The sequence below is a fragment of the Danio rerio genome, chromosome 8 (genome assembly GCF_049306965.1).
Source record: "Danio rerio strain Tuebingen ecotype United States chromosome 8, GRCz12tu, whole genome shotgun sequence".
In the NCBI taxonomy this organism is placed as follows: Eukaryota; Metazoa; Chordata; class Actinopteri; order Cypriniformes; family Danionidae; genus Danio; species Danio rerio.
The window spans coordinates 1,737,501-1,757,500 of record NC_133183.1 but is presented as its reverse complement, the minus strand read 5'-3'; the positions used below and the strand labels follow the sequence as shown (position 1 = coordinate 1,757,500).

The 20,000-nt window shown below is 35.9% G+C and overlaps 1 protein-coding gene across 1 annotated transcript in view; it reads right to left on the bottom strand.

Moving 5' to 3' along the window:
- Nucleotides 1–20,000, bottom strand: part of fbxl17 (F-box and leucine-rich repeat protein 17) — a 379,499-nt gene that overhangs the window by 266,717 nt on the left and 92,782 nt on the right. The window contains exon 7 of the mRNA XM_073909993.1: nt 2,325–2,432. Coding sequence (XP_073766094.1) covers nt 2,325–2,432 — 108 coding nt within the window. The remainder of the gene's footprint in view (nt 1–2,324; nt 2,433–20,000) is intronic.

Genomic DNA, 20,000 nt, shown 5'->3' with positions numbered 1-20,000 from the left:
AAACACATGCGCTATAGGGTAATTGATGATCTAAATTGGCCTTAGTGTACGAGTGTGTACGTGTGTGTTTCCCAGTACTGGGTTCCAGCTGGAAGGGCATCCGCTGTGTAAAACAAATGCTAGATAAGTTGGCGGTTCATTCCGATGTGGCAGCCACTGATAAATAAAAAGACTAAGCTGAAAAGAAAACGAATAAATGACATTAAACTATAACTAAAAACCAAACAGATGTTAAACCTAAAATATAAATACAGACACACTAATACAAAGGATAAAAATCATAATATTTGACACAGTTTAAGTGTAAAACTGTGACTCAAATCTTCATAAACAGCACAAAATGTCCAAAAATACCTGAATACAGTTGAATCAGTTTAAATAATCTTCAAAATTATGTTGAAATGATTCTTTTGAACTGAATCTTTTGAATAATCAAATAAGTTTGAAAACTAAAATAAATATATTAAGCGTAAGGACTAGAAAGAAAAAAAAATCACTGAATTTGACACATAAAACTGACTCAAATACTCACAAACAACGTGAAATGTGCAAAATTACACCTAAAAAATCTGATTAAATCATTTTCAAAGTTCAAAATTCAGTTTAAATGATTCTTTTGAACTGAACCCTTTGATGAATCAAATATGTTTTATAGGTGATTCATTTGTTATCTTGCAGTCATGGCGGCACGGTGGCTCAGTGGTAGTCACTGTAGCCTCACAGTAAGAAGGTCACTGGTTCGAGTCCCGGCTGGGTCAGTTGGCGTTTCTGTGTGGAGTTTGCATGTTCTCCCCGTGTTGGTGTGGGTTTCCTCCGGGTGCTCTGGTTTCCCCCACAGTCCAAACACATGCGCTATAGGGGAATTGATGATCTAAATTGGCCTTAGTGTATGAGTGTGTGCGTGTGTGTGTGTGCGCATGTGTGTGTGTGGGTGTGTGTGTGTGGGTGTTTTCCAGTACTGGGTTCCAGCTGGAAGGGCATCCGCTGTGTAAAACAAATGCTAGATAAGTCGGCGGTTCATTCCGATGTGGCGGCCACTGAAAAATAAAAAGACTAAGCCGAAAAGAAAATGAATGAATGACACTAAACTATAACTAAAAACCAAATAGATGTTAAACCTAAAATATAAATACAGACAAACTAATACAAAGGATAAAAATCATAATATTTGACACAGTTTAAGTGTAAAACTGTGACTCAAATCTTCATAAATAGCACAAAATGTCCAAAAATACCTGAATACAGTTGAATCAGTTTAAATAATCTTCAAAATTATGTTGAAATGATTCTTTTGAACTGAATCTTTTGAATAATCAAATAAGTTTGAAAACTAACATAAATATATTAAGCGTAAGGACTAGAAAGAAAAAAAAATCACTGAATTTGACACATAAAACTGACTCAAATACTCACAAACAACGTGAAATGTGCGAAATTACACCTAAAAAATCTGATTAAATCATTTTCAAAGTTCAAAATTCAGTTTAAATGATTCTTTTGAACTGAACCCTTTGATGAATCAAATACGTTTTATAGGTGATTCATTTGTTATCTTGCAGTCATGGCAGCACGGTGGCTCAGTGGTTGGCACTCTAGCTTCACAGTAAGAAGGTCACTGGTTCGAGTCCCGGCTGGGTCAGTTGGCTAACTGTGTGGAGTTTGCATGTTCTCCCTGTGTTGGCGTGGGTTTCCCCCAGGTGCTCCGGTTCCCAAAAAGTCCAAACACATGCGCTATAGGGGGAATTGATCAACTAAATTGGCTATAGTGTATGAGGATGTTTCCCAGTACTGGGTTGCAGCTGGAAGGGCATCCACTGTGTAAAACATATGCTGGAATAGTTGGTGGTTCATTCCACTGTGGAAACCCCTGATAAATAAAGGGATCAGGCTGAAGGATATTGAATGAATGAATACTGTGAATACATACACCGCAATATAAGTGGTGCTGTAAATGTAAATATAGAGTATTCCTGCTGTAACTGATCTACAGTAAGTTACTGGTGAACTGATGTCCATAAGCTACTGTAGATCCTACAGGAAATTGTTAACAGTGTGTATATAAAGATGCCAGTGATCAGAGAAGAAGAAACTGGGCCAAAAACAAAAGGAAAGCGCGAGAATATCATTACCTAATCATTTCCATACAGGCAATTACAGCAGCTCTTCTGCGGCGCCGGTGTGCCGAAGATAACTTTCTCTCATTAGCATGCTAATGCACAAACAGCAGGGTGTGCTGGATCTTCAACATTTTACGATTCACCTCATTACACATTAATGAGATTTATAAGTGCAGGCAAAAATAAATAAGTTGTGTTTTGGGTTACCCGGGTGAGGTGAATGACTCCCTGTGACGTCACCGAGCAGCCCATGAAGCCCACGAACTGCAGATCAGGACAGTGCTCAGCAAACGCCTGCACCGAGCGGTCCGTCACCTGAAACACAGAACACATCACACACATTACAGTCATGCATCAACACAACAGAACCAAATTACATACGTTTACACTTTAATCCAAAAAAGTGGAAGTATTTTGTCTTTTCAGGGTTCATACACATTTCTACAACTCCAAGACTTTTCCAGAACCTTCAAGTACATTTTTATGACGTAATGTTTCCTGTGATGTCTACATATACATGGTAAATAGTAAGAAAAACAATGATGTTCAAATTTATTACAGCATAGAACACTCAACAATCTCTGTCGTTTACATTTGTCGCCCACTGAAGCTAAGCAGGGCTGCGCCCGGTCAGTACCTGGATGGGAGACCACATGGGAAAGCTAGGTTGCTGCCGGAAGTGGTGTTAGTGAAAGCAGCAGGGGGAGCTCAACCTGTGGTCTGTGTGGGTCCTAATGCCCCAGTATAGTGACAGAGACTATATACTGCTCAGTGAGCGCCGTCTTTCGGATGAGACGTTAAACCGAGGTCCTGACTCTCTGTGGTCATTAAAAATACCAGGATGTCCTTCGAAAAAAGAGTAGGGGTTTAACCCTGGCCAAATTTGCCAAATCATGACCTCCTAACTATCCCCATACCATAACTGGCTTCATCACTCTGTGTCCTCTCCACCAATCAGCTGGTGCAATATGGCTGCAGTCGCATCATTTAGGTGGATGAGGAGATTCCCCCCATTGTGTAAAGCGATTTGAGTGTCTAGAAAAGCTCTATATAAATGTAAGGAATCATTATTATTATTATTATTAATATTATTATTATTATTTTAAAAGTAACTTAATCAGTAAAGTAATTAGTAATCTGATTACTTTTTACATGAAGTAATTAGTAATGTAATCAGATTACAATTTCCCAGTAGTAATCCGTAATTTGTAATCTATTACTTTTTTAAAGTATATATATATATATATATATATATATATATATATATATATATATATATATATATATATATATATATATATATATATATATATATATATATATATATATTAGGGTGTCACGATCCTCCAAATCCACGATTCGATTAGATTTTCGATTCTAAAGTCACGGTTCGATTCGATTTGACTATGAATAATTAATTAATTCACAACTAATTAATTATTAGTAGCCTACCGTTTAAACTACCTGACCTGCATGGTCTTTGTTTGACCCATAAACAAATCATACAGTAAATGAATAAAGGCAAGATACACACACAATTACCACCTGTCAATCACTTTTTCTGCGGGACTCGTGAATAGGCAGTGATCTGTGTCGTTATAATGGCGTCAGTAAAAAAGACGCACAACCAACAGGAACCAGCCAACAGTATCTGAGGTGTTCGCTAAGTACAAGTGTGAAAGTGAAAGATTAAACCAGTCTACTGACCCGCTGACTACCTGGACCTTCTGTCTCGACTGCATGACAGTGTGTTCGTCTGTGGGTGTGTGTGTGGTCACATGATGTGCGTTTTCAGAGGTAGTGAGGAAGGAGGGCTGCTCAGAAATGCTACACGCCAGTGTGGATGTGGATTGTTTTCGTTCTAAAATGCCATTTAAAAACAAACACCTATTAGTGTAAACAGGGCCTGAGTGTGTATTTTTCGCGAGCGGATTTGCAAGGGGGGCGGGGCGGGGGATTGCGGTGCGCCCATCGTCTATCAGCCCAACACTAATACGTACATAGCAGAGCTTGCAAACTGTGTTTTTTTTTGTTGACAACACAAACGTTGTCAACATAACTCACTGGAAATCCAAAATACTTCAACACCGGCGACTTCATTGAAAGAGGAGAGGGTTTAAGTTCTGTCGACGGGTCTCCTGCGTCTGCAGTTTAACAAGCACTTCAACAACCTTTTTTCTGCTTGGCAAGCCAAGCTGACGTGACATGGGGGCGTGGCAACATTGACGATTCCATTTTTTGATTCGATAATCGAAATTGAGCAAAAAATTTAGAAAATCGAAATCGTGACACCCTTAATGTATGTATATATATATATTATATATATATATATATATATATATATATATATATATATATATTATATATATATATATATATATATATATATATATATATATATACATATATATATATATATATATATATACATATATATACATATATATATATATATATATATATATATACATATATATATATATATATATATATATATATATATATATATATATATATATATATATATATATACATAGACACACACACACACAGCTGAAGTCAGAATTATTAGCCCCCCTTTGAATATTTTTCTTTTTTTTAAATATTTGCCGAATGATGTTTAACAGAGCAAGGAAATTTTACAGTATGTCTGATAATATTTTTTCCTCTGCAGAAAGTTGTATTTGATTTATTTTGGCTAGAATAAAAGCAGTTTTTTATTTTTTAAAACACCATTTTAGGGACAATAATATTAGCCCCTTTAAGCTATATTTCTTCTCGATAGTCTACAGAACAAACCATTATTCTACAATAACTTGCCTAATTACCCTAACCTGCCTAGTTAACCTAATTAGCCCTTTAAATATCACTTTAAGCTGTATAGAAGTGTCTTGAAGAATATCTAGTCTAATATTATTTACTGTCTTCTGGACAAAGAAAAAATAAATCAGTTATTAGAGATGAGTTATTAAAACTATTATGATTAGAAATGTGTTGAAGAAATCTGCTCTCCATTAAACAAAAATTGGGGAAAAAATAAATAAACAAGCGGCCTACTAATTCAGGGGGGGTAATAATTCTGACTTCAACAATATATATATATATATATATATATATATATATATATATATATATATATATATATATATATATATATATATATATATCAGGGATGCTCCAATCGATCGGCCAGAGATGGGGGTTGACCGATAATCACATTTCATGACTTGATCGGTACTCACCAATCCAACCGATCTCATGATCCGCTGAACCGCAAGTGTTTGTTTACGAGTTTACACAAAGAGCAAGTGGCACATCAGTAGCGCTACAACATGTGAAGAGGTAAACGATGTGAGCAATCTCTGCACTGCCAGCACAGCAGCTGTCTGGAGCTGCGATCATTCTGCTACTATCAATAGTTGGAGATGAGCAAAATATTTGAAGTGAAGTTTCATAAACTAATTTCGAGAGGAGCATGTGATATGATTGTGCACCGCTGGCCACTCATCCGTAATCAGTAATAATCCAATCAGAATGATCCTCGCTTAATATGGATCACTTTCTCCTTATTGCATCTTCGTTTTGGAAGAATCCCCCCTCCACCCCATCTCCTCCTTTTTCTCCCCTTCTAAAGGGGGAGCGATCGAGACCTACCTGATCTCGGTTCTCCTGATATGCTTCTAGACCGGGCGGGAGCCCAGGGCTAAAAATATCTCAGAGCTCAGGGTTCTCTCCCGGGACAGCATGCCAAACCTGCTATAAGTGCCAAGCATATCTAAGTGGGAACTCTTGAATGGCCTTGCAGATACACCTGTCTTTAGGCCTTTTATCATATAAGAACTGAAAGCTCAGTGTTTTGACTATTGCAAAGTCACTAAAACCTGGCTCTAAATATTGGGTAAATAAAATCTCCACATCTCCTCGCTCTGACCTTTGACCTCATGCATAATTAAGACTGGTTGAAGTACATTCCTCCAACGATATAAAAGCAAATCAAATATGTGCTGATCAAACTGAACTCAGAAGAGATGAAATAAGTGGAGTGTGGTCGTCCTCTCAGTCACCCGCAGCAGGTCACAGGTTAACCGTCACCCACAACATTTAACTGTGTGCTTAAAAATGATGAGTTTCCCCAGCTGCTGCAGTCACGGCTTTATTTAAAGAGACGCTGATGCGAAAAGCAGAGCGGATCTCTATCTGTAAGGTCATCCAGGTGAAGCTGAGGAATGACACCCGCATCTCTGATGTCTTGGCTCTTTCTCAGAATACGGAGGGCAAATTTCGTCCCGCACCACACATGTCCCATGCCTCTTTACTGCATTTCTCTTAGCATGTGACGATGCTTTCTTTTGAGTATGACTTTTCCTCCACTGATCTGATGTCTGTGTGTCCTCTGGCCAGACATGAATCCATCTACACTGAGGAAGATTCCTCAAAAGTGCTGAGAAACAGCGGTGCTTTATTTGGCCGCTCAGCCTCCTCACTTTAACATGGTGAACTCTATAAAGCAGCAGTGGGTCTCGCTGTGGTCAGTCCTGCACTTTCAGAGCCACTTTCAGCAGGGGTTTTAATGCTCTGGAACACAGTTTCAGCTCAGAAACAGAGACCAGAATAAACCGCTGCCAATATCCAGAGCGTTGAAGAGGCCGGAGCAATAATTCATACGCTGGAAATGTTCCTGAGCCTTTATTTCAGTCTCATCAACATTCCTCAGTGATGACGTTGATGATTTGTTTTAATGTTTCAGTGATTGGAAACACGACTGATATTTGAACTCAGAAATAGGGTTGGGCGATGTTGACCAATTTGGCATTGAACGATGTCTAATGTGAAACATCGCGATGGACGATGGCAGTGAATTAATAATTTATGAATAATTAATTCATTCATAATGACTACGGTTTCAACTAGCTGACCCGCATGGTCTTTGTTTTACCCATAACCAAATCATAAATAAAAGATAAATTACACACAAATGACCACCTGTCAATCACTTTTTCCACAGGACTCTGTGTGATCTGTGTCGTTATATTGGCATCGACAAACTCATACTGGTCAAAAAGGTGCAAAACCGACAGGAACCAAGCAACAGGTTTCACTAAATTTACTACAAGTGTGAAAGCGAAAGATTGAAGCAGTGTACTGAAATTATTAATACGCTCTAAAATAAAAAAAAAGCTTTAAAATAAATATAAAATAAATATCTCAGATGCTGTATTAAAATAAATGTTATTAAAATAATTTAAGAAAAAATAATGAATGAAATGGTTGAGATTTTCTGACTTTTCTTCTCAGAAATGAGATATGCAAACTAAAGATTCTGTTTCACTTTGACTTTCACAACAGCATGAAGAGGTGAACGATTCACAAGATCCCACACATCAACGAAAGAAAGAAAATAAGGAAAGGAAGGATTTTAAAAAGGAAAGAAGTAAGGAAGGAACGAAGGAAGGAATTATTAGGGAAGGAAGGAATTAAAGAAAGAATTACATTTAAAGAAAGAAGGGAAGGAGGAAGGAAGGAATGATTGTAAAAGGAAAGAATTAAGGAAGTAATGAAGGACAGAAGGAATTATTAAGGAAGGAAGGAAGGAATTAAAGAAAGAATAAAGTTTAAAGAAGGGTAGGAGGAAGGAAGTAAAAAGGAATTTAAAAATGAGAGAATTAAGGAAGGAAAAAAGGAAGAAATTTAAAAAGGAAAGAATTAAAGAAGAAAAGAAGGAATTGAAGAAGGATTTTTGAAGAAGAAAGGAAGAAAGGAAGAAAAAAGAAGGAATTAAGGAAGAAAGGAAGAAAAAAGAAGGAATTAAGAAAGAAAGAAAGAAAGAAAGAAAGAAAGAAAGAAAGAAAGAAAGAAAGAAAGAAAGAAAGAAAGAAAGAAAGAAAGAAAGAAAGAAAGAAAGAAAGAAAGAAAAAATTTAAAAAGGAAAGAATTAAGGAAGGAAGGACGGAAGGAAGGAATGAAGGAAGGAAGGAATTGAAGAAAGAATTAAATTTAAAGAAGAAAGGAAGTAGAAAAGAAGGAAGGGATTAAGGAAATAATTAATTTTGAGGAAGGAAGGGAGGAATGGAGGGAGGAAGGAAGGAATGAACTATTAAGGAAGGAAGAAATTTAAGGAAAGAATGGATTTTGAGGGAGGAAGGGAGGGAGGGAGGAAAGAAAAAGAAGGAATTAAGGAAGGAAGGAAAGAAGGAAGTAAGGAAGGAAAGAAAGAATGAATTTTAAAGAGAAAAGGAAGGGAGGAAGGAAGGAATTAAGGAAGGAATTAATACATTTTTAAAGAAGGAATTGAGGAAAGAATTAATTTTGAGAAAGGAAGGAATGAAGGCAGGAAGGAAGGAAGAAAAGAAAGAAGGAAGAAAGTTAGGAAGGAAGGAATTGAGGAGGGAAAATATTACGAAACGAAAGAAGGAATTTTGAAAGAGGGAGGGAGGATTGAAAGGAAGAAAGGAAGGAAGGAAGGAATGAATGAAAGATGGAATAAAGGAAGGATTTATTAATGAATGAAGAATGAAAGGAGGGATGTCTTGATTTACTGTATTCAACACAGACTACAGACCAGCAACAGCTGAGAAACAGAGTTCAAAACACAATGAGGGAATAATAAGAGCAGACACACACACACACACACACACACACACACACACACACACACACACACACACACACACACACAGTCAGCGGCTCATTACACACACACACAGCACTCGCTCCCTCAACAGCAGAGCATCCATCCAGTAAAGCAGGACAGTGTCCATCTGAATATTGCACATCCAGCTCCTCCGAGTGAGAAACATCGAGCGGCTGATCCATCACCGGCCACTTCCTGTCAGACAGGAAACAGATAACAGCACGGCCCGCTCACAATCACATTCATTCTCATTACTCCATTCAGGCTCAAAACAAACCAGGGCCAATTCTCTGCCTCCATGCGAGTCTATAAAGCGTCACGGCGGGGCGTCAAAAGTGCTGATCATCCCCTCCTGTCTGCACTTCCTGTCGCCACCCACCACGAGCAGAGGCATTATGGGAGGTGGAGACGGATAAAGGGTCTTTATCAATGAGACGGATGGCTAGCGGGAAGCTCATCAATCAGGCTAATTGTGCTGCGTTCGTCCACTAGCGAGACGGAGAGATGTTTACATGCTGGCCCTGAGCAGACTGATGATGATGGAGAGATGGAGAGATGAGGACTGTGTTTCAGGATTTTAACATTAACCACCACACTTAAACAAACAGGAGAAGAGTTTTAATAATCACAGCACATTAATGAAGATTAAACTGATTTAATTAAAGGAAGAGTTCACTCACAAATTAACACTGAAGGAGAGAAAGAGACATATAGCTGCAAGCAGCAGTTATCGGGACCAAGCAGCCCAGCGGTCACATCATAAACGAACACAGCGACAAGCAACAAATACGTCCTATTTTTTATATTTAGGAAGAGGGTCATGTGACACATCAAATTAATTGGGAATTTCACAAGAAAAGCAATGGTGTGCTCGGTTTTAACGTAACTTTATTCTTTCATGAGCTATTTATAAGTTTCTGACCACTTATAAAATGTGTTCAATGTGCTGCCCATTGTGTTGGATTGTCAATGCAAGCCTGTTCTCCCACTCTTCACACACTGACAGCAACACCGCAGGAGAAATGCCAGCACAGGCTTCCAGTATCTGTAGTTTCAGGTGCTGCACATCTTGTATCTTATAAATTGTTAGGGAAAGAAGGAAGGAATTTAAAAAGGAAAGAATTAAGGAAGGAAGGAAGGAAGGAATTAAAGAAAGAATAAAATTTAAAGAAAGAAGGGTAGGAGGGAGGAAGGTAGAAAGGAAGGAAGGAAGGAATTTAAAAAAAGAAGGAATTAAGAAAGGAAAAAATTCAGGAATTAAAGAAGGAAAGAATTAAAGAAAGAAAGAATTTAAAAGAAGAAAGGAAGGGAGGGAAGAAGGAAGGAAAGAAAAAAGAGAAAGAAAGAAAGAAAGAAAGAAAGAAAGAAAGGAGGGAGGGAGGGAGGGAGGGAGGGAGGGAGGGAGGGAGAGAAGGAAGGAAGGAAGGAAGGAAGAAAGAAGGGAGGGAGGGAGAGAAGGAAGGAACGAAAGAAAGAAAGAAAGAACAAAAGAAAGAAAGAAAGAAAGAAAGAAAGAAAGAAAGAAAGAAAGAAAGGAGGGAGGGAGGGAGGGAGGGAGAGAAGGAAGGAAGGAAGGAAGGAAGAAAGAAGGGAGGGAGGGAGAGAAGGAAGGAACGAAAGAAAGAAAGAAAGAACAAAAGAAAGAAAGAAAGAAAGAAAGAAAGAAAGGAGGGAGGGAGGGAGGGAGGGAGAGAAGGAAGGAAGGAAGGAAGGAAGGAAGGAAGGAAGAAAGAAGGGAGGGAGGGAGAGAAGGAAGGAAGGAACGAAAGAAAGAAAGAAAGAACAAAAGAAAGAACGAAAGAAAGAAAGAAAGAAAGAAAGAAAGAAAGAAGGGAGGGAGGGAGAGAAGGAAGGAACGAAAGAAAGAAAGAAAGAAGGAAAGAAAGAAAGAAAGAAAGAAAGAAAGAAAGAAAGAAAGAAAGAAAGAAAGAAAGAAAGAAAGAAAGAAAGAAAGAAAGAAAGAAAGAAAGAAAGAAAAAAAGGAAAGAAAGAAAGAAAGAAAGAAAGAAAGAAAGAAAGAAAGAAAGAAAGAAAGAAGGAAAGAAAGAAAGAAAGAAAGAAAGGAGGGAGGGAGGGAGAGAAGGAAGGAAGGAAGGAAGGAAGGAAGGTAGGAAGGAAGGAAGGAACGAAGGAACGAACGAACGAATGAAAGAAAAAAAGAAAGAATAAAAAAGAAGGAATTAAGGAAGGAAAAAAGGAAGGAATTAAAAAAGGAAAGAATTAAGGAAGGAAGGAAGGGAGGGAGGAAGGGAGGGAGGGAGGATTGGAAGGAATTAATTATTAAGGAAGGAAGAAAGGAAAGAATGAATTTTGAGGGAGGAAGAGAAGGAAGAAGAAAGGAAAGAAAGAAAGAAAGAAAGAAAGAAAGAAAGAAAGAAAGAAAGAAAGAATTAACTTTAGAGAAGAAAGGAAGGGAGGAATGAAGGAATTAGGGAAGCCATCTTGCTGCACATCTTGTATCTTCACACCATAGACAACAAAGCTAGTGTGGCCATCCTTCATCAATAGACACCTCAAGGCCACTGGATATTGGACATTGCTCCATGATGATCCGAGCATTCCTAGATGAACAGTTTCCTGAAAAGTGGATTGGTCGTCGTGGGCCAGTTGAATGGCCCCAAGCTCTCCCGATCTGACCCCCTTAGACTTTTACCTTTGGGGTCATCTGAAGGCAACTGTCTATGGTGTGAAGATACAAGATGTGCAGCACCTGAAACTACGGATACTGGAAGCCTGTGCTGGTATTTCTCCTGCGGTGTTGCTGTCAGTGTGTGAAGAGTGGGAGAAGAGGGCTGCATTGACAATCCAACACTATGGGCAGCACATTAAACACATTTTATAAGTGGTCAGAAACTTGTCAATAACTCATGAAAGAATAAAGGTATGTTAAAACCGAGCACACCATTGCTTTTCTTGTGAGATTCCCAGTAAGTTTGATGTGTCACTTGACCCTCTTAGTATTAAATAAAACAAAAGTTGGATCCAAGATGGCCGACTTCAAACTCTCCACCATGGTCATCACCCATCTAGAAAAGTTTGCCCCCTCACATATACTAATGTGCCACAAACAGGACATTAATATCACCAACCATTCCCATTTTATTAGGGTGCATCCATATAAATGGCCAACCTTGTGTGTGTATATATATATATATATAATTTAAGGAGACGCAGTGGCGCAGTTTGTATGTTCTCCCCATGTTCGCATGGGTTTCCTCCGGGTACACCGGGTAGTGTATGTGTGTGAATGAGTGTGTATGGGTGTTTTCCAGTGGTGGGTTGCAGCTGGAAGGGCATCTACTGTGTAAAGCATATGCTGGAATAGTTGGTGGTTCATTCCGCTGTGGTGACACCTTATTAATAAAGGGACTAAGGCGAAAAGGAAATGAATTAGTGAATTATTATTATAAACACACACACACACACACACACACACACACACACTTCCCACATATTTTTGTTTTATTTTCTGCTTTTCAGAATCTGAAATCATAGAAAGCCTCATGAAGTTGTTGTGTGAGTCTGAGAGGGACACGCGAGAGGATGAATGATGACAGAAGTATTATTTATAATGGATGGACATATTTGCTGCACACCGCAGGTTAATCCGGCAGGCGTGTTGGAGAATGTTTACTAATATTTTAATGCGCTACAGCTATACTTCAGGAACACAGGCAAGTTTTCTGTCATATTAAAGTGACATGAGTCACACGGTAATTAATTGCGGTCGACATTTACAAGCAACATCTGGCTTTCATGATCAGGGCAGAACCAGTTACAACATCTGTTTAACCCACTGTTATATTCACTTCAGCAATACCCAATGACAGAACTTCAGCCAATCAGCTTATTCATTTACAGCACGCTTATTTTAGTGATGGTGATTTACATTTCATTTCATCTATTTTTTTATTTATAATTTATATTTAATTTGTTCTATTTTATTTCTACTTTATTTAAATTATTTACATTTAGACTATTCATGGTATTATTTATACTTGCGTTACATTTGGTCTATTATTTTATTTATAATTTAAATAAATAATTAGCTTATTTTAGTTATGTAAAATATTTTATTGTTTTATTATTATCTCATTATTTAATTTTATCCATTATTTTATTTATGATTTATTTATATAATTTACATTTAATTTAACCATTATTTCATTTATGATTTATTTCATTAATTTACATTTATTTGATCTATTATTTTATTTATAATTTAAATAAATAATTAGCTTATTGTAGTTAGGTAAAATATCGTATTATTTTATTATTATCTAATTATTTAATTTTATCTTTTACTTTATTTATATAATTTTCATTTAATTTTATTTATAATTTATTTATATAATTTATATTCAATTTGAGCAATTGTTGTATTTATGACTTTTTATATGATTTACATTTAATTTTATCCATTATTTTATATGATTTATTTATATAATTCACATTTAATTTTATCCATTATTTAATTTATGATTTTTTTATAATTTACATTTATGTTATATATGATTTATTTATAGAATTTACATTTAATTTTATCCATTTTTTATTTATGATTAATTTATATAATTTACATTTAATTTTATCCATTATTTTCTTTATGATTTATTTATATAATTGTCATTTAATTTATTTATATAATTTACATTAAATTTGATCAATTATTTTATATATGATTTATTTATATAATTTACATTTAATTTCATCCATTACTTTATTTATGATTTATTTATATAATTTATATTTTATTATATATTTTATTTTACGGGCAGTTTAGTTCATCAATTCCCCTATAGCACATGTGTATGGACTGTGAACTCCACACAGAAATGCCAACTGACCCAGCCAGGACTCGAACCAGCGACCTTCTTGCTGCGAGGCGATTGTGCTACCCACTGCGCCACGGTAACGCCACATTTTTATATTAGTAAATTAGTTTAATTTAGTAATGTCACTTATTTTATTTACTTATTTATTTTTGCATATAATTGTATTATTAATGCATGCATAAAGAATGTAAGAAGCATCAGCTTTTGCGTTGTGTAATAAATATCAATGTAGCTGAAAGTCTGATTTATTCATAGATAACCTGCAGGTGAACCTGTAGGTCAGACGGGTTAAACTGGTAATCAGAAGAGTTCGTCAGGGGTGAAATGAGTGGAGAAGTTCACCCTCAGAGGATAATATTAAAGAGATTATTAAAATAACATGACAATAACTCAACAGCATCAAACTATCCGACATTACATGTGCTTTCATCAGGCACCACAGCAGTTTATTAGTCTGAAACTGAAGGACAATGACCTGATGAGTCGATATGCACATGGATCTTGCTCTGTAAAATAAAGTGTGTGCTTGAAGAAGAACTCACACACACACACACACACACACACACACACACACAGTATCACTAAGTAACTATTCCAGCTTTTATGAACAGCTGAAATTACTTTTATCTTTGCATATTTTATATTTCATTTAACATCACTGCAATTTTATTCAAATTTTTGTCATTAATATCTGTCATTCATTCATATATTCATTCATTCATTCATTTTCTTGTCGGCTTAGTCCCTTTATTAATCCAGGCACGTCACAGTGGAATGCACCGCCAACTTATCCAGCAAGTTTTTACGCAGTGGATGCCCTTCCAGCCGCAACCCATCTCTGGGAAATATCCACACACACATTCACACACACACTCATACAGACAATTTAGCCTACCCAATTTCCCTATAGTGCATGTGTTTGGACTGTGGGGGAAACCGGAGCACCCGGAGGAAACCCACGCGAACTTCTTGCTGTGAGGCGACAGCTGAAAAAAATTATTCAGAGACGAATACTTGGATTTACTAATTCTTTTTACGTTAAGTGGTTGTAAACAATTTATTTGTGTTGAATTTAAACAAACAAATTGAGTTGAACATTATTAAACTTCATTTGTTTGTTTAAATTCAACACAAATAAATTGTTTGCAACAGTTCTGCATGCAACACTTTTTCAGTATACTGCACCACTGCGTCACCTATTTGTCATTCAGTTTTTTATTTTTTTTAAACATGTCTTTGTGTTGTTTTTTACTAATATTAGTTTTAAGGTTGACTAAATTAAAATGAAAAGTTAAAACAAAAATCTAAATCAAGCACTTTCTGATGAAAAACAAACTACAATTTGGGCAAAACGTCATAAAAAATGAAGAAAAATACAAAAACAGTCAATCTTTTGTGCACCCTCGTGTCTTTTTTTGTTCCTCGGATGAAATAAACTAATTAAAAGGCAGAGAGGTTCAGCATTATTTTATTTCGTCTGTGAAACAAGGAGACGTTCAGCAGAATGTGCTTATTCTGTCAAGCTCAAGAAAAGACAGAAAAGAACAATAAAAGCTTTTCCTCTCTGCTGACGCTCATTTGCATTTGCTTCAATTAAATAAAATGACACTTTTAGGAGGATTTTAGGACGGGAATCTCGTCAGTTTTACATATTTACATGGCAGGCTAATCTCTTTCCTGAATGGAAAAAAACGTATCTTTGCGTTTTATTTCTCACACACATATAAATTGCATTAATTTTATGTTAAATTGAATTGAACTAATAGAATTTTAGGATTGATAAATTCAGTTAGAAAAAAAATCTACTAAGATGAATTTAAAAACAGGCCATATTTAATTTAATCTGCTTATTTAATACACATATACACATAAATTTTTCTTGTAGTGTGATAAATTATCGATAAAAGTGCAAATAAGTCCAACTTAAATCTCACTCAATATAACAAACAAATAAATAAAAGCTTTTCCTCTCTGCTGTCGCTCATTTGCACTTGCATTCAATTAATAAAGTGACACATTTAGGAGGATGTTATGACAGGAATCTCGTCAGTGGTGAATTGTACATGGCAAGCTTGACAAATTGTACATTTCTCAAAATCTCTTCAGGATAAAGAAAATGATATATTTGGGTTTGTTTCTTACACACAAAAAACTGCACCAATTGAGATTGAGATGCATTTCAATACACAACATATTTAATTTTTCAGCACATTTCTAAAAATGATAGTTTTAATTACTCATCTCTAATATCTGATTTATTTTATTTTTGTCATGATGACAGTAAATAATATTAGACTAGATATTCTTCAAGACACTTCTATACAGCTTAAAGTGACATTTAAAGGCTTCACTAGGGTAATTAGGGTAACTAGGCAGGTTAGGGTAATCAGGCAAGTTACTGTATAATGATGGTTTGTTTTGTAGACTATCGAAAAATATACAGCTTAAAGGGTTTAATAATATTGACTTTAAAATGGTGTTTAAAAAATAAAAACTGCTTTTATTCTGGACAAAATAAAACAAATCAGTCTTTCTCCAGAAGAAAAAATATTATCAAACATACTGTAAAACTTTCCTTGCTCTGTTAAACATCATTTGGGAAATATTTAAAAAGAAAAAATTAAATAAAATCAAAGGGGGGCAAATAACTCTGACTTCAACTGTATATATATATATATATATATATATATATATATATATATATATATATATATATATATATATATATATATATATATATATATTAGGTACAGAAGTTTAATTTAATATGTAAAGATAAGGTTATTAGCTTGTAAATAAAATACTTTTTTTTTTTTTAATGTCACTTTAGACAATTCTTTCCTTTTTTTAACAAGGTAAATTTTATTTTGCGTCAAAACCAGCTTAATCCATGTCTGCTTTGAATGCAAAAACCTCTAAATCCACCTATTGGGACAAGACAATGTAATTAGTTAAAAATCACTAAAGATGCGATTAGAGATTATTTTATTAAACATAAAACACATACACAAACCACCTACAACTACAAACAAACATCAGTCAAGTAAGTGGCGGTTCATTCCGCTGTGGTAACCCCTGATAAACAAGGGACAAAGCGGAAGGAAAATGAATGAAATCTGTCAAGTGCATCAATCAATAACATTAAATCTGACATTAAATAAATCTGAACAATCTGTTGTCACTTCTGATATTTGGGATTTAGATTTAAGTGAAGTTTATTCATAAACAAATTTCGAGAGGATCACGTGCTTATGATTGTTCACAGCTGATCCAACTTTAGCTAATGACTGATTATCCTATCAGACGATCCTTAACTCACTATAAACAACCAGACTTTCCTCATCTCAATATCTTCTTCCTGAAGAACCCCCCCCCCCACCCAACCATACTTTCCCTCCTTTCAAACGGGCGTCACGGTGGCCAGTGATTAGCGCTGTTGCCTCACAGCAAGAATGCCCCTGCTTTAATTCCCTTCCAAACCAGGAGACATTTCTGTGCGGAGTTTGCTCGTACTCCCCGAGATCGTGTAGGTTTTCCCCGGGTCCTCCGGTTTCCTCCAGCAGTTCAAAACAAGCACTCTAAACAATTAATCCAAAATACTTTAGCTAAACTGAGTACACCTTCTCAGCATCCATATCCGACACTTAGCTACAACAAGCAAGAGGGGGAGTCATCGAGATCTACCTGAGCTCAAACTCCCCTCTCGCCTTGCAACGGGAGGGAGCCCAGGGCTCGAGGATCTCATAAGCTCAGGGCTCTCTCCCGGGACAGCACGCCAAACAAGCTTTATTATCAATCATCAGCTAAGTGTGAACTCTCGAATGTAAGTAAAGCGATGTAAACAAGCTTTAGATTCAAATAATGTAGTGTAAAACATTGTGAAACATCAATATCTGTGCATATAGTCCATTACTTAAAAAATAATGATAATAATTTATTAAAGTAACATTTACATTGAGTCATTTAGCAGATGCTTTTATCCAAAGCGACTTACAAATGAGGACAAGGAAGCAATTTACACAACTATAAGAACAACAATGAAGAAGTGCTGTAGGCAAGTTTCAGGTGTGTAAAGTCTGAGAAGCAAAACATTAGCAATATATAATAAGTTTTTATTTTTTTTACTTTTTTTATTTTTATTTTATTTTATTTTTTTGTACAGTTAGTGGTATAGCCAGAGAGGCAATTGCAGATTAGGAAGTGTAGTGGAGACTAAATAGTTGAGTTTTTAGTGGTTTCTTGAAGACAGCGAGTGACTCTGCCGTTCTGATGCAGTTAGGGAGTTCATTCCACCAACTGGGCAGATTGAATGCGAGAGTTCGGGAAAGTGATTTCTTCCCTCTTTGGGATGGAACCACGAGGCGACGTTCATTCACAGAACGCAAGTTTCTGGAGGGCACATACTTCTGCAGAAGTGAGAGTAGATAAGAAGGAGCAAAGCCAGAAGTCGCTTTGTAGGCAAACATCAGAGCTTTGAATTTGATGCGAGCAGCAACTGGCAGCCAGTGCAAACGGATGAGCAGCGGAGTGACATGTGCTCTTTTAGCTTCATTAAAGACCACTCGTGCTGCTGCGTTCTGAAGCAGCTGAAGATAAAACACAAGGTCTACTGGGCAAAAAAAAAAAGAGGATGTCATTTACTCATCCTCGCTATACTCAAGATCTTGGTCTCTTTTTCGTCTCTTGTTTGTCCTCATAGCATCCATGTGGGATAAAAGAACGGCTTTTTAACTCAGCCTTTCGTGAAATGGAGTTGCCGTTTAATATATAGTAAATCGGACTCATTTAAAGTGGCGTCGCTGCGCAAACAAACGTTATGAATGCATGCTGCACTCCCGACTGTACAGTGTGTTTTCGTTTTCTTGTAATGCAGAGTTTTGAGGTAATAGATACTTTAATTTTTCATTCACTGACAGTCGGACAGATTCATCTAGTTCATCAAACTCCGTCTTTTAAAATCGGAAGCGGAATAAAACAGTCTCCTCATAAAGCCGGCGTATCAGCGCGCTGCTACATCGAAAACATATGACTGGATTCTTACACACAAGTGTTTTAATGTAATTTCCCGCATGCCTCATGCATTCACCTGCCGCTGGTTAAACTGTTCGCATGTAGAGGTGTGTGTATCTGTGTGTAGAGGAGTGTGTATCAGTAACGGAGTTTGTTTCATGGGTGTATTTGTGTGTGTGTGTCAGGATATCAGTGTGTGGAGGAGTGTATATTGTGTTTGTATGAGTGTGTTTTTCAGTGTGCAGAGGAGTGAGTATCAGTGTGTGTAGCGTCATCATCATGTGCAGTAGCAGTCATGAATGAGAAGTGGAGTATGTGTGTGTAAATGTGCAGTGTGTGTGTGTGTGTGTGTGTGTGTGGCCCGCGGCGACTGACAGCCCATAATGATTCACACCGCAGGCAAACCGGCAAGCAGCTCCTCCAGTCCGACACACACTTTCAGGAGCAAAACCCAGAGAGAAAGAAAAGCTCTTCCACAGGGCCGTCCAGAACATTTAAGACTTTAAGAATAACATTTAAGCCCTTATTAACAGACAAAGATCTCCAAAATCAAGTTATTGCTCAAATTTATCAGATTTAAGTTACATCAACATTAAAAATCACATTAACATTAAAGGATATACAATAAACTACTTTCAAAATGCATGGTATTAGTATTATTATTGTTATTATTATTATTATTATTATTATTATTATTATGTGTTATTATTACTATTATTATTATTATCATTATTATCATCATCATCATTATTTATTATTATTATTATTATCCTTATTATTATCATCATCATCATCATTAATATTATTTATTTATTATTATTATTATTATTATTATTATTATTATTATCATCATTATTATTTATTATTATTATCATTATTATTATTATTAATATCCTTATTATCATCATCATCATCATCATTATTATTATTATTATTATTTATTATTATTATCATTATTATTATTATTATTATTATCGTAATTATTTATTATAATTATTATAATTATAATTGTAATTATTATTATTATTATTATTATATTATCATTATTATCATTATCATTATTATTATTATTCATATATCATCATCATCCTCATCATAATATTTATTCGTAAATATATATATTTTTCAGAATCTTTAAGTTTTCTGCAAAATTCATCATCAACTGACTATTATTTTACACAATGTTGCTCATTATTCATTCATTTTCCTTTGGTTTAGTTTCTATTTCAGAGGTCGCCACAGCGGAATGAACCACCAACTCATCCAGCAAATGTTTTTACACAGCAGATGCCCTTTCAGCTGCAACTCAGTACACTATAGTCAATTTTGTTCATCAATTCCACTATGGCGCACAGGCCCGGATTGGCTAATCGGGAGGATCGGGAGCATTCCCGGTGGGCCGGTCCG